Genomic DNA, 14,079 nt, shown 5'->3' on the forward strand with positions numbered 1-14,079 from the left:
CATCAAACTACAGGTTTTTACCCCATGACTGAATCATGCAGTCGACGTAGTAGGTTGTGACAAGTATTTAAAAATACAACAGAATCGAGTTTAATTGCATAGAAAATATCATGATACATCCCAGTGCTTCACAAAACTTTTGGGCTAACTGTATGAAAATTTAAAAATGTAGAGCTCTGCATTTATTTACATCTTTGGATCACAGCCGAAAAGGTTGGAAAAACACTCAAGTACAAAAACACTTGTCTCTGCATTCACGCTTGCTAAATGGGCAGTTTCACGTTCACAGTCTTAGGGTATTTAAAAAAGCTTCTTCTCCTTCCCATTATCTTTGTCCTATGTCTACCATGTTAGTTGCTTTGTTATTAAGCTCAGGCTTCTGTAGTCACCACTTCCCAGAGACAAGACCCCCCCTGACCATAGCATCTCAGTTGCTTATTTTCAATTCATTTTACATTTATTTTATTCCATTGGTTTATCTTCTCGATGAGAGATCCACGAGACATCATGTGCTATTTCTCACTTCTACAGGTATCTGTAGTGTTTGGGACATGATTGACTGACTGTAACAGTCACTTGAGGTAGCGAGGCAATCCTGGGGACAACAGACAGAAGGCCGGGAAAGATAACAGTGAAATGAGGGGAAAGTACACGACGTGAGAGGCAATATGGCCCTAATTTCCTGTGAAAACCACATTAGATGTGAATCTCACATTTTACTTTCAGCTAGATAAATATGCCTCTAATGTGTACTGTCAGAGTTGTAGAAATAGCACCAGTCAGTTCCCTGAAGTCTGTGCTTACTGTCAAGGAAAGTGCTCGTACTTGAACAGCATGCATTACTGCCTTGCCTGTGCTGGCTAATGTTAAAAAGCCACTGTGTCAGTATTCCAAAAGCCCTTAAGTCAAATGCCTCTTCATAGGCCTGAAGCCCCTTGTCATTCACCATATACTGGGTGATTTTTTTCCCTTTTATTTTTCTCCAGCAGAAGGTAAAAGTAACAAATTGTGACTGTTAACTATTGTTCTTGAATAAATCACATCAAGGTCTGCGTGTACTTCTCAGATACATTTTATCTTATTGCAACAAATGGAACACTTAATGCTTGCATAGTTCTTGTGAGAAATCTCTGCCCAAATGTTGTGCCAGCTTTCTATTTACTGCTGCTACTTAATAACAGAGAGACTGGCCCAATGAGGTCACCTCAAATGAGGTAATGGAGGAGTAATCTGATGTCTTTACTGCCAATCATTTCTACTCTATAACTGGTTAGAAAAGGGGCCCCAAAACTCTCCTGTTTGTAGCAGACACGTTTTTGGACAAAACTTTCTGTTTGTTCCCAAAAAGGGTAGGAATGAGAGAGGGTATTCATATCTGCTCAGACATATGAGAAAGGGAAATGTCACCAGGAGGAAAAGGTCAGAAACCAGTACAACAATACAAACATTTTGTACTATTGTTGGAAGCAGAGAATTAAGACAGCAAACTAACCCTTGGTATGTCTTTAAGTAGCCCATGGTCCTGAAACAACCAACATATTGCTTATTCCACTTCTAGTATATGCCCCAGTCTATGCAAAAATCTGTACACATTCATAACATTCTTTGTAAGAGCTCAAAAAATGAAGAAAACTCAAATGTCTGTGAACTAACTAATAAAGTGTGGTATGCCCATACAATGGAAGATACTTGTTAAGAAAAAGAAATGAAGAACTGATCGTGCCACAGGGATGAACCCAGAAAATGGCACATCAGATTAGAAGCCAGTCACAAAAGACCACAGAGCATATGATTCCACTTATCCTGAGCACCCTGGGAAAAGCAAATCCGTGGACACAGAGAGGAGGTTGGTTTACCTGGGGGTAGGAAGGTGCAGCAAATGGGGAGGGACTGATAATGGGTCTGGAGTTTCTTTCGGAGGTGAAGGCAATGTACTAAAATTAGATTCTGGTGATGGCCACACAACTCCATACATAAACTAAGAATCAATGATTGCACACTTCAAATGTGTGGATTTTATGGTGTGTGCATTCGCACAAAGACAGCTAATCTCAATCTCAGATTTTGGCAAACACTGTTTTACTGGGGCCTACTAAAGGGGGAAAAAAAATCTAACCGTTTCTACAATGAGTGCTTTCCTAGAAGTTAGCTTTAAAACGGACTCTTCAAATGAAAACCTTTTTTGAATTTAGTACTGTATCTAAACCCCCCTCTATAGAACAGACAGGTTTTAAAGTCCAAAAACCACTCCTTGCATTTAAAAAGAAAAAAAAAAATGTATGTGTTCCAGATGTTGGTACCAAATATAAAAAAAGGAAAACAAACTCAGTCACATTCAAAGGAACCAAATCTTCCCTTCACAGTCCGTTATTGGCATAGGATGATTGTCAGAGCACTAACATGCATCTTGTGGGGAGATGGGAGATTAGAACAAGAGTTAGCAAGAGCAAGAAAGAGGTTTAAACACCGAATTATCAGTATTAGTGATGCCTAGAGTATCAACAAGACATTCAGGTTACCTCAGAGCATGAAGACACTATAAAACACAAAGGGTTTTAATTTTCCATCATCTTCCCCCAAACTGATATGCTCTCCCTATCCCAAGTAATGGAAACAAAATTCAGACCAAGCAATATATACCCACTAACATGAATTCAAAGGACCATGGGGAAGAAATTATCTCCTAACACCAGTCATTCATTCTCATTTTAATTCAAGTTGGCTCTCTCATATCACTCTGCGGGTTCATATTTTAAATGTGTTTTGCATATGCACAAAGAAGGTGAGAATCTGTGTTGGTTTTAGAAACTGCTAGCAATCTCATTATTCAGGAAGGATGTCTTAATGGTTCTGCCCGATCAAATATTATTTAATTTTCCTCTAATGTGACAGCACAGGTGTCACTCTTTGATACCAAAAAATTTATTTCAAAATGTGTCCTCCAGGTAAAGTAGACCCACGGGAACCCAACGCTAAATACGGAACATGCAGTGAGAAGACCACAAAAATGAAAAACGGGAAAGCCACCTCTATTAGCAGTCTTGACATTAATCATTAGTGGATTAAATTACATACTGTCCTGAGTCTGTTTCTTCATCTGTAAAATGAGACACTTAGATTAGAGGTTCCTGCAGTTAAAAATTTTTCTTGGTGCTTTTTCAGATTCCTTTTCTCCATCTTACTCTTTCTCTATTCTTCTCCTCATTTCTTTCCCTCTGTAGGTGGCCTGTATCTACAAGGATATAAGGTGAATGAGCAGACCCTAAGCTTCAAGCAGTCAGTAATTGAACTCGAACCTCCATCTGAAGAGTTCAAGACTTTCTATTTCTGCGCAGAGAATAAGACAGAGAACCAACGGTAAGTCAAGGTCTACATATTTCTTCTTCATCATCTGTGCTGACAAGAGTCATCTTAGCAAAACCCTTATCCTTACTTTCCAATTTCAACTCCCACCTTCAATTAAGTCTCTCCCTTTCTTTGCATAGTCTCTAGAGTTAATATTCCCCAGCATTTTTTTCTTTCAATGCATAGAAGATGACTCTTCTGGAAGTACTTTTTTACAATGAAAAAGGAATCCGCCATTCTTCCTAAAGCAGTGACTGACTCAGATTTCAATATAAAAGATCCACTCACATAGTTATCTGTAAATATTATAAGTTATTAATTCAGATTCACTGTCTCGGCTCCTTTCATATAACTCTTATTGTTGTGTCCATCTAAATATGGCCGGTTGTTTCATTTTGCTATAAGCCACTGAAGGATACAGAACTTACCTCCCTAATTCAATATGTTCACTACCCAGCTTGGCAGGCAGAAATGGGTACTTGGGTTTATGATGATTTGAGGGAAAAAAGAGCAGTAGAGTCAACAGAGACAAAACCATGAGGCAAAAGGAGTATTCTCTTGGACATAGAGGACGCTCCCCCTTCTAATTTCAACCCCTAAGACATCCGGTGCCCTCCGTCTCCCATTCCTACCCTCACCGGCTTGATGACCATCCCTCACCTCATCCAGATGCTTTCTCCCAATTGTCTGGGTCAAAAAAGATCTCATAAAGAAATTCACAGTCATTTATTAAAACAGAGAACATGGTAGAAATTTCCAGGCGTATTTATAAGAACCGACTACATTGCTTTAACCCAAAGAAATAGAACTTGGAAAGTAGAATTTCAGGGTTTCCAGCAGTAACCATGTAGGGAACAAAGGAGTCTCCCTAGGACTTCTCCCATTATGTAAACCCTGTCTGCTCCTCCCATTCCTAAGGATAGGCTAGAGTGGGAGGTTAAGGAATATAGAATTGTTAGCTATTTTGCCAAGATCTCTTTCCTTGGGCTTGTGCTCTACAATCTGTGTGGCGGACTAAGACAGTTCCCTTGAAGGTGAGGCTCCAGCTGGTATATAGGAAAAGAGGTCAATGAAATAAAGTTAACTCCTATCTGATTTAAGAGTGGATTTTGAATAGTTGGGTTTCACTGCCAAATCCGTGAGTGGATATTATCAATAGGTAACAATATTGAATCACTAGAGAAATATTTCAAAGCCTAAGAGCAGAGTTTCACAAAGTATAGTTCATATAATTCTGGCTTCATAAGATGCCCTACTCCTCAAATATAGCTAGGCAAATTTAAGAGATGATACAAATTATATTCCCCTCTCAGAGAATCACAGAGGACATTAACTTATTAATGTTCCTGACACATTGCACTGGAACGAATGCTGAGTTACTTCTCTATGCCTCCCCCTACCTGAACTTACCTGATCCAAACCATTCTTCTAAAAAAAATAACAACTAACGAACTTTAGAATAAATTACATACTGGCACATTTTATGGAACATCACCCAATAAAATGAAAAGAAGGGAGTAGGAAAGAGAGAGGAGTTAATCTGCAGAGTTCGCTGTGATTTGCAGAATGTAAAAAGGAATATTTTGCCCTAATGGCAATATTTGATTACTATACATTTGACCATTCGAACTTGAAATTTAATTAGAAACAATAAAATACTAGTAATGATTGTAAAAGATTTACAGCTCCGTTAATCTCTGTTGACAAACATTGTGCCTTCTTCTGATCCTATCAGTTACATCAATGTAGTTTTATTTCTTTGCTACCATTGTATATTCCACATTTGATATCTTACCTTTTCATTCAATCCAAACCGAAGGATCAGGGCCTCCTGTATTAATTTCAAGCTAAATAACTAGAAGAAACAATTAGGAAATACATTTAAGAGATTATTTTTTTAACGTTTTGCCTTCCTACAGCCCAGTAATTGTTTTAAATGACCTGTTTGTTTAAAAATCGCTTAATGTTATTTCGGCAGCTGGATTACGGCTCTGAAAGCATCCATCAAAAAGTGGGTTCCTTTGCATCAGGCTATTCAAGACTTCATGAACCGACCTCTAGAGGAGACCAGAATGTGAAAGAAACCCTCATCTTAAGAGAAGGGGCCCACAGATCATCACCGATCTGCTGTGGGAAGAAACAAAAGAATTTTTCGTTATATAGCATTTAACTGAATGCTCCTCAGATACACTAAAGCTTTGTGGTAAGATCATAACTTTGTTTTTGAACCAACGCACCAAAATCTAATCTAACATTCAGGAAATACAACTTACGTCAACATCATTAATCCCCACCCCCCATGTTTTTGCCCCTCAGGCTGCACATGTTAGCATCAAAATGTAGTATGTCCCATACCCCTGTCTTTTGAAAGCATAAATACAATAAACGTTGATTTATTTTCTCTTTCATATTCTTTGTTAAATGTTCCGCTCTGTCCTTTGACTGTAGGCTTCCTAGAATGCCTACAGGCCAGGATGTGGGAAGGTGATATTTGGAAAAATAAAGATCATAGAAATGAAGTGACTTAAATGGCGAGGAAATAATTCAACTCAACAAGGTCATCTCTGTCAGGCCGTTTTACAATCGACTGGCCCAAGTGCTTCCCAGGACTTCCCTGAGGAAAGAAAATAATAACAAGTATTGTTATAAAAATAAAATAAAGAAAAGTAGGCTACACTTAGGGGAGAAAACTCAAAGGCATGCATCACAATATTACCTGAATTATTACCTGAGTATCTGTGACACTACAAGGGGAAAACACAAAATAAATCAAGAATGTCCTGCTCTTAACCCTGGAAGTGACATTCGGAGAAATTCAAAAATGAATTCTAAGCATCGACTTTGTTTCTTAGTGGAACAATCCTAGTGTGTGGCCACAATTCTGTGAGGTACTCGGAAGTCCCATGCCCTTACTAATGGAACACGGAAAACAAGTTGCAGGGAGTTCAACTGTCAGCTTCAAGTGCTCTGGAAGAGCTTCTGACAACAACAAAAAAATTTGAGGTCTCGTCTTTTCACAAAATAATAGTATTTCAGAGCTCCCGAGACCCGTACAGCTCAAGTCCTCTTCTTTATGGCTGCCGCTCAGGAAGGGAGTCAACTGTTGAAAATCACACAGGTTGTTCCTGGCTGAACTGGAACGGATCCCAGGTCTTCATCCCTCCATCCAGTGTTATTCTCACTCATCCTATGACCCTTCCTTGTGACCAAGGGTGTAGTGTGGTTTCACAGAGATGAGGTAATGACCCACTTCCCAAAGTTGTCCAACAGTCCTGGTCTTTGCCTGAGGACTAAAACACATGGAGCCCAGCAACACGTCCTGTTTATATCTCTACGGTCTCACGGAGGGCTTCGTGGTTCATGCAAAGGATATTTTACAGAGAATCTTAAATGTGAAAAAGAGATCAAGAGTCAAGCCATGCTCCTATACTCTTCACCTCCCATGCCCCCCACCCCCAGAAGCCTGTGAACTCTTCAAAAAGATGGCGACAGCTTGCAGCGGTCGTTCACTACAGCTCGGCCAGAGGAGGCCTGTGAGTGTGGGAGCCTGTGCTCCTTCGTTCTCCTGTCAAGAGAAGCTGCACAAATGAACCCATGCCCAAAAAAAGCCATGCTGCGATCCTCTATCCAACTTAATACCATAATCAAAAATATTCAATTAACAATAACAGATAGCCCTCTGTTCTGACAATGGTCCCTTTGTTCCCCCGGTCCTTGCCATGATAATAATGAGGTCTTTCAGCAGGGGCAGCATCAGTAATGTTCGTGTCAGAAACCTGGAGCTCATACATCCGCTCCCCAGCGGAGCGCTCAGCCCTTCTGGAGCCCTGCCACAGAACGTACAAACTGTGCCGTTACCAGGCAGCCAGCTAGTGACCACAGCCAACTGTAACGCTGGCACGGAGCTCTCCCCTGAAGGAGAAAAACAAAGGCAACCACCTCAATAAAATGGGAATACAATTTTCCCTGAATTAAGCAGTCGTATAACTCACTTGAAAGTGAAAGGTATCAATGTTCAAAGTTTAAAGATACTCCTCAGAAAGTACTGTTGTTATTCCTGGAAGGTTCTAGAGATCTAAACAATTCCATACATTATGCAAAACCCCAGCAACATTGTGTGTGAGCATTTCTATGTGGAGAGAATTTTAAGCTTTGATACAATTTTCAAGGGATATGTGACTCAAAAAGAACTTTTCAGTTCTAAGACTAAGAACATTGCTCAAGATCCACAAGGTTTCCATCTTTAATCGATAAAAGAGGGAGGGGAAAGTGCACGGCCGGGCTTCTACAGATGCACTATCTCACTGCATATTTTAGGACGAGCCCGCATTTTGGCAAATCAAGGAGAACTTGCCGTGAGTCCAATGGTCAGTTAGTCAATAAATGTTCATTCAGCACCTAATGTGGGCCAAGAACTGGCTGCCACCAGCCTGCTAACATTAAGGAGAGGCAGAAAAATTCTTAGAGCATGTCCTCTGTAACCGGAAGGCCCAAGTTCCAATTCTAGCTCTGTCACTTTCTGGCTGTGACCTTGGGCAGGTTCCTTTAACTCTCCCTGCTTTTGTTTCCTCATCTATAAATGGGGATAAGTATAGTATCTGTCCCATGTGTTTATGGGAAATGAACAGTGAACAGTGACTGGTCCCAGTGAACTCCCGACACGAGTGTCGTTAACGAGGCTTGTCAGCTGGCTACACATAGACCTCACATCTCTGTGGACTCTTCCTGAAGGAATACATCCTGTGTCCTTCACCTCACTGCCTGCAGGTGGAGGAGATGAAGGAGCATTCTGTCAGGGTTTCCACCTTAAGTAGACTTAACAGAGAGGGCCAAGTTACAGTGTCAGGCTTTCTGGGTCATATGCCACATAGTATCGCCTATTCAGAGCCCTACATTTGTCAAGACTGGCCTGCTGCTGTCAAAACTCTGCTAGCCCAAATCCTTGATAAACTTGGAAGATTTTCCATCAGTACCCCTGCAAGCCCTAAACTAAGTCCAAATTATCTCAGGAGGTCCCTGATGGGCCCAAGTCATGCTGGTCTCACTCCAATTCTTGTTCTGCCTCATCTGTTGACTTAATGTGCATGCTATAAAGGAAAATCCCCGGACTGCTCTGTACTTGGGAATTACATTTAGTGAAGATAAATTAAGAAATCAAAGAACACAAATGATTTAAGAAAGGGAATGCCACACACAATCAGTCTATTTCCTTTTTTGCCTCGCCCACTTAGCCTGAGAACATGATTTCAATGATCCCTTGCTTCCAAATCACTTCTCAAGCACCTTCCTGGGTTTGGATTTATCTGTCCCCCACCCACCCTGATTTCTGAGAAAATATGCTTTCTCCAGAGGTTTGGCTTATATAGTACAGTTCTGTTTTCTAGGGATGTGTCGGTGGCTCAGTTGGTTAAGTGTCTGCCTTTGGCTCAGATCATGACCCCAGGGTCCTGGGATTGAGCCCCACATTGGACTCCCTGCTCAGCAGAGAGCCTGCTACCCCCCTCTCCCTCTCTTCCCTCACCCACTAATTCTCGTTCTCTTTCTCAGATAAATAAAATCTTTAAAAAAAAAAATGTTTTCTCTTCAAATCCATGGAACAGCCATGTAAAACCATTTCAAAGACATGTCCAGAGTGGGAGGTAAAATCCTATTTTTAAAACAGTAACCACTCTAACAATACCTCACAGCTCACATCTACAATATTTATGCATGTATATTTTTGGTTGAAAAATATCCCTCATATGTTTCCAAACTTTTTTTTTTTTTTTTTTGGACAAAGCAGGAAAGAATATCCAATGGGAAAGAGAAAGTCTCTTCAACAAATGGTGTTGGGAAAATTGGACAGCCACATGCAGAAGCATGAAACTAGACCATTTTCTTACACCACACACACAAATAGAATGGAACCCATTCTTGAGTGGAGTATTTCACTTCAGTGACTTTTCACAGGCTATGAATACTCAGGAGGCACAAACAAGGTTTGAATTATGCTAGTGGATTACCTGATCTTCTGAAGATGAGTGGGGAGGACTCACATCTGTAATTTCTGGTTTGATGACTGGAGGCAGGTAGGAATATGTCTGTCTGACTTACTGTATTCCCTGAGGCTAGCTCAATGTCCAGTGTTCACTAAGCACTCAACATTCATGTGGTAAACGCATCAACACATGAATTCCAGCTACTGACCTGATCACCGATGAAAACTAAATCTGCTAACTTCTTTAATGACTTTTTAAATTTAGTTATTTGACAGAGAGAGAGAGATCACAAGTAGGCAGAGAGGCAGGCAGAGAGAGAGAAGGAAGCAGGCTCCCTGCCACGCAGAGAGCCTGATGCAGGGCTCGATCCCAGGACCCTGAGATCATGACCTGAGCCAAAGGCAGAGGCTTAACCCACTGAGCCACCCAGGCACCCCTGCTAACTTTGAGTTTAGATTCTGATTTGGATTCGGACTTTAAGGTTTGCTAGTGACAGAAAAGTTTTTGAGAGAACTTTTAAGCCTGAAGGTATCATTATGAACAAACGGTAGCCTCTCTGGAAACTAAGGCGAGAATGAAACTCAGAGGTAGCCTCTAGGCATAGAAACAAAGGAGAAAACCGAAGTCCTCATCTCTCTGTGTCCTCCTGCTTTTTGTGTACCCACTTCATTCTTCTTTCTCCCTGCAGCTTGACTTTTGTGGACAGAGAGAATGAGTGCACAAACTTAGGTCAAAATCCCAATGACAGTCACAGCGTCTTGGCGACATCCACACATGAAGATTGCTTGCCCGCTTACTCATAAAGTCAGCAGCCAGAGCATAAGGTAGAATAGCCTTTGTAACCATCATATGAAGGATCAACACATCAGGCTGAGCTAATCCGCATATCACCAATAACACAGGGCCTACCCAGCAACACTAACAAAAAACTGAATTCAAAAAGGAGTTCCTCTCTTTTCATAGAAAAGATATAGGAGACTTCCCAGTTCAGAGGCACTTGCTCTCACAAAGCAGTAAATACTGTCCCTCCACTCTTTCCAAGTGCTTGAACGTTATGTCTCTCACTTTGGATGGTGGAACCCTTAACAATATCTAGGCAGCTGCTGTCCAAGTCCAGCTTCTAACATTTGCCATCAGAATCTTGGGTGATCAGGGTGACCATATAATTCAGCTTCCAAATCAGGACATTTTGAGAAAATACAGTATTCATAATCATAAACACTGGATATAAGCGGGGAATGTCTTGGGCAAAGTAAGATATATGTCATTTTATGAATAATGTGCACAATGGTATTCTCTGCGTGGTCATTCACATGGAGGAAAAGGACTGTAGCTCACAACTTCCAGTATGTATGTTCTCAGGTCCGGTTAGTTCCCCATGAGAGAATAATTTCTCTCTTTCCATACTGATTCTAAGAAATTCATGGGGCACCTGGGTGGCTCAGTGGGTTCAAGCCTCTGCTTTGGCTCAGGTCATGATCTCAGGGTCCTGGGATCGAGCCCCACATCGGGCTCTCTGCATGGCAGGGAGCCTGCTTCCTCCTCTTTCTCTGCCTGCCTCTCTGTCTACTTGTGATCTCTCTCAAATAAATAAATAAAATCTTAAAAAAAAAAAGAAATTCAAACAGACCAATTACTCATGACCAAGAAGGTGGGTTTACATTGTAAGAAAATAAATTCGAGGATCTCTGAAGCCCCCACTCTGTGTTTGTTTGGAGGGAAATAGGAGGAGGAAGGAAGAGGGAACTTTCAGGAAGTGGAATCGTTGGGAAGTTTGTCAGGAAAATGGGCCCTTTGGGAAGTCACTGGTTGAGATTCTACCCTACTTAAATGGGTTTAATGGTGTAGAAGAGCCCAGGGGCCAAAGAATTCCTATTGGAATGACTATGCAATTTAGTGAGAAAGTCTTCCAGAGTTCCCTGGATGCTGGCAGGAGACAGCAGAGTCCTATGTCAGAGACAGGACTTTGTTTTTCATAGCAAAAGCTGCCACTGATCACCACTGTTAACTGGCAGCCTGTGATATTATCCCAGTTCTGTCACCATCCAGCTGTATTGTCCACTAAGTCATTTGGCTTTTCCAATATTTAGTTTCCTCACCTTTATTTTTATTATTTTTTTTATTTTTGCACAATGCACACTCAGCCCTCAACTGAATTTCAAAATCAGTATACTTAAACGACAGTGCTTGAGAAATGATTGTGCTTTTCTAAGTTCGTAATCGTATAATTCATTCCCCCATACTTTAAACTGGTCACTAGGTTATACAAGAAATTGCAATATAGTTTAATATCATGAGAAACATATAGTAATCTGTAATTAAAATTATACATATAAAACAAGAGACCCCTTTTGGTAGACATTGTTCAAATAATACAGGATTCAAGCTTGACCTTTCACAGAGCTCCACTACCGTGTTGATTAGGAGCAAAGCAACCAAGTGTTACGTTGTGAACGTGAGTTTGAAGTAGGAATTCTCTTGGGTGAATGCCACTGAACCACACCAAATCCTTTATTTTGCTAAAATCCCCCTCTCAGGCAACTTTCCCACTGATTATACATATTTGTCCTTTATGCTTTACCAGTTTCTCAACTTGTAGATATTAATAAAATGTTTTGCTCAGTGAATCTGTTCAATTGTAGTCACTGTAATTATGAATTTATTTTTAAATGATCCCTGCTGTATTTTTCTATGCTGCAAAATAAATAAGAATTTTGTTTTGGGGAATCTGTTATCTGTTCTTTGCACCAACATAAAGTAATGTGATCCAATAGTTTCACTCTACTCTCATATGGACTTTTCATTCCAGCTTTTCTCACCTTCCTCTGGAGTGTTAATTACATGTGAAATCTGATACTAATTGGACTGATGGAGTTATATATAGCCCTAGTTCTTTCAGCATTATTATATTTACTGTGAATTAGTTAATTACAGACTTCCACAAAAATATACTGAGGATGATATGCTGTTTTCCATTTCCCCCCCTTATTTCATGAGAACATCCTCCTGATCTTTTGTAACGAATCTGTGTGTGCACATATTTGTGTATTTATCGTCTTTTTAAAAATCTTACCTAGGAATTCCTAAGCCTTGAAGTAAGACAGACATTTTAAATTCCATGACAAGGGGATGCCTGGGTGGCTCTAGTCATTAAGCGTCTGCCTTTGGCTCAGGTCATGATCCCAGGGTCTTAGGATCAAGTCCCACATTGGGCTCCTGTTCAGCGGGAGGTCTGCTTTTCCCTCTCCAACTCCCCCTGCTTGTGTTCCCTCTCTTGCTGTGTCTTTCTCTATCAAATAAATAAAATCTTAAAAAAAAAAATTCCATGACAGGGTTTTAATTGAACAAAATGTCCTTGAAACACAGTAAGAATAATGGAGGTACCCTATCCACAGCAATCCTGAAAGGAAAAATATTTTTAAAGTAGCCTCTTACCACTTATAGCATCCATTTTTTCAGTTCATAACTATGGTGTTTTAACTCCAGGATCTGTTTATACCTGGTTTGAAACGCAGCTTAGAATTGTGTATTCATCAATTCAGCTAAACAAGTTACAGGTGCTAGTCAGTGCACTCCTAGATACGTAGGGGGGTGGGCGGGGGGAGAAATAGCTTAAAAATTGCCAACTTTTTTACGGAGAAAAGGACAATACGCCATATCAAATAAGATCATCATGACCTGCTACAAAGTTTAATGCTTCAAAAACCAAGTAACGTAAATGTGGCCCCCTGATGAACCTATATGGGATTTTTAAATTTTTCTTCTGAATATTGGTAAAAGCAGCATTAGGCCATCACTAACTGATAAATATTCTATTTATCAGGAAAAAGTGATGACCATATATCCATATATTTAGTGAAAAGATAAAATTAGTTTTTATAATTTACTCAGGAGTGCCTGGGTGACTCAGTCAGTTAAGCAACCAACTCTTCATTTCGACTCAGGTCATGATCTCAAGGTCGTGGTATCCAGGCCTACCACTCCATGATCAATGGGAAGTCGGCTTGAGATTCTCTCCCTCAGCCCCTCCCCACTGTATTTCTCTCTCTCTCTCAAAAAATAAATAAATCTTAAAAAATAATCAAAAAGTTAGCTCTATAATCATCCATTCAGTCACTCATTCTCAATGTATGTCAGGCTCTGGAGAAGAGTTGCCTGCTATACAAGATCTCTGTTCCCATAGAAGAGCTGACCTTCTAGTAGAGGAGTCAAGCCATAAACAAACAACAAAATAAATCAATGAATTTAATAAGCAAAAAAGATAATGAGTGCAAGGAGAAAAATAACCAGCTTGTACAGATAGAGAATAAAAATTATGCTGGTCAGATAAGATGGGCAAGAGAGGTGTCTCTATTCAACTGAAACTCAGAGGATGAGAAGAAGTCCCTTTGGGAAGAGCTGAATTTCTGCTGGAACAAGAAAAGCAAGTGAATAATCAGAAAAGAGTTTATAGATACAAGTTTGCTGACCATGAGCCGGAGATTTGGGGGCACAAGAGAGCGAGGAGATGGAGTCAGATTGGCGATTATACTGAACCCAGAATGGAGATGAGGTAATAGTGGATACCTGGGGGGCTTGTCCTTCAGACCATAACTCAGATGACCTGGGAAGGGGGCATGATTAAATGAGTTATAATACATTCTTAATTAAAAGTAACCATTGTTCTGACACTGAAATCTCAAATATTTTTGCTGGGTGGGGTGGCATCCTAAACTAGCTATTAAAGCACCATTACTCAAGCTGTGAAGACATAAAT

The 14,079-nt window shown here is 40.3% G+C and overlaps 2 protein-coding genes across 2 annotated transcripts in view; one reads left to right on the forward strand and one right to left on the reverse strand.

Moving 5' to 3' along the window:
- The window catches only part of LOC309860922 (uncharacterized protein), a 112,711-nt gene extending 107,014 nt beyond the window's left edge, over positions 1-5,697 (forward strand). Inside the window, exons 11-12 of the mRNA XM_082723357.1 lie at positions 3,222-3,357; positions 5,324-5,697. Coding sequence (XP_082579483.1) covers positions 3,222-3,357; positions 5,324-5,423 — 236 coding nt within the window. The 3' untranslated portion in view covers positions 5,424-5,697. The remainder of the gene's footprint in view (positions 1-3,221; positions 3,358-5,323) is intronic.
- Positions 1-14,079, reverse strand: part of LOC309861173 (uncharacterized protein) — a 734,084-nt gene that overhangs the window by 615,311 nt on the left and 104,694 nt on the right. The gene's annotated exons all lie outside the window — the stretch shown is intronic.

This window comes from Mustela nivalis (assembly GCF_964662115.1).
Source record: "Mustela nivalis genome assembly, chromosome: 3".
Taxonomy (NCBI): Eukaryota; Metazoa; Chordata; class Mammalia; order Carnivora; family Mustelidae; genus Mustela; species Mustela nivalis.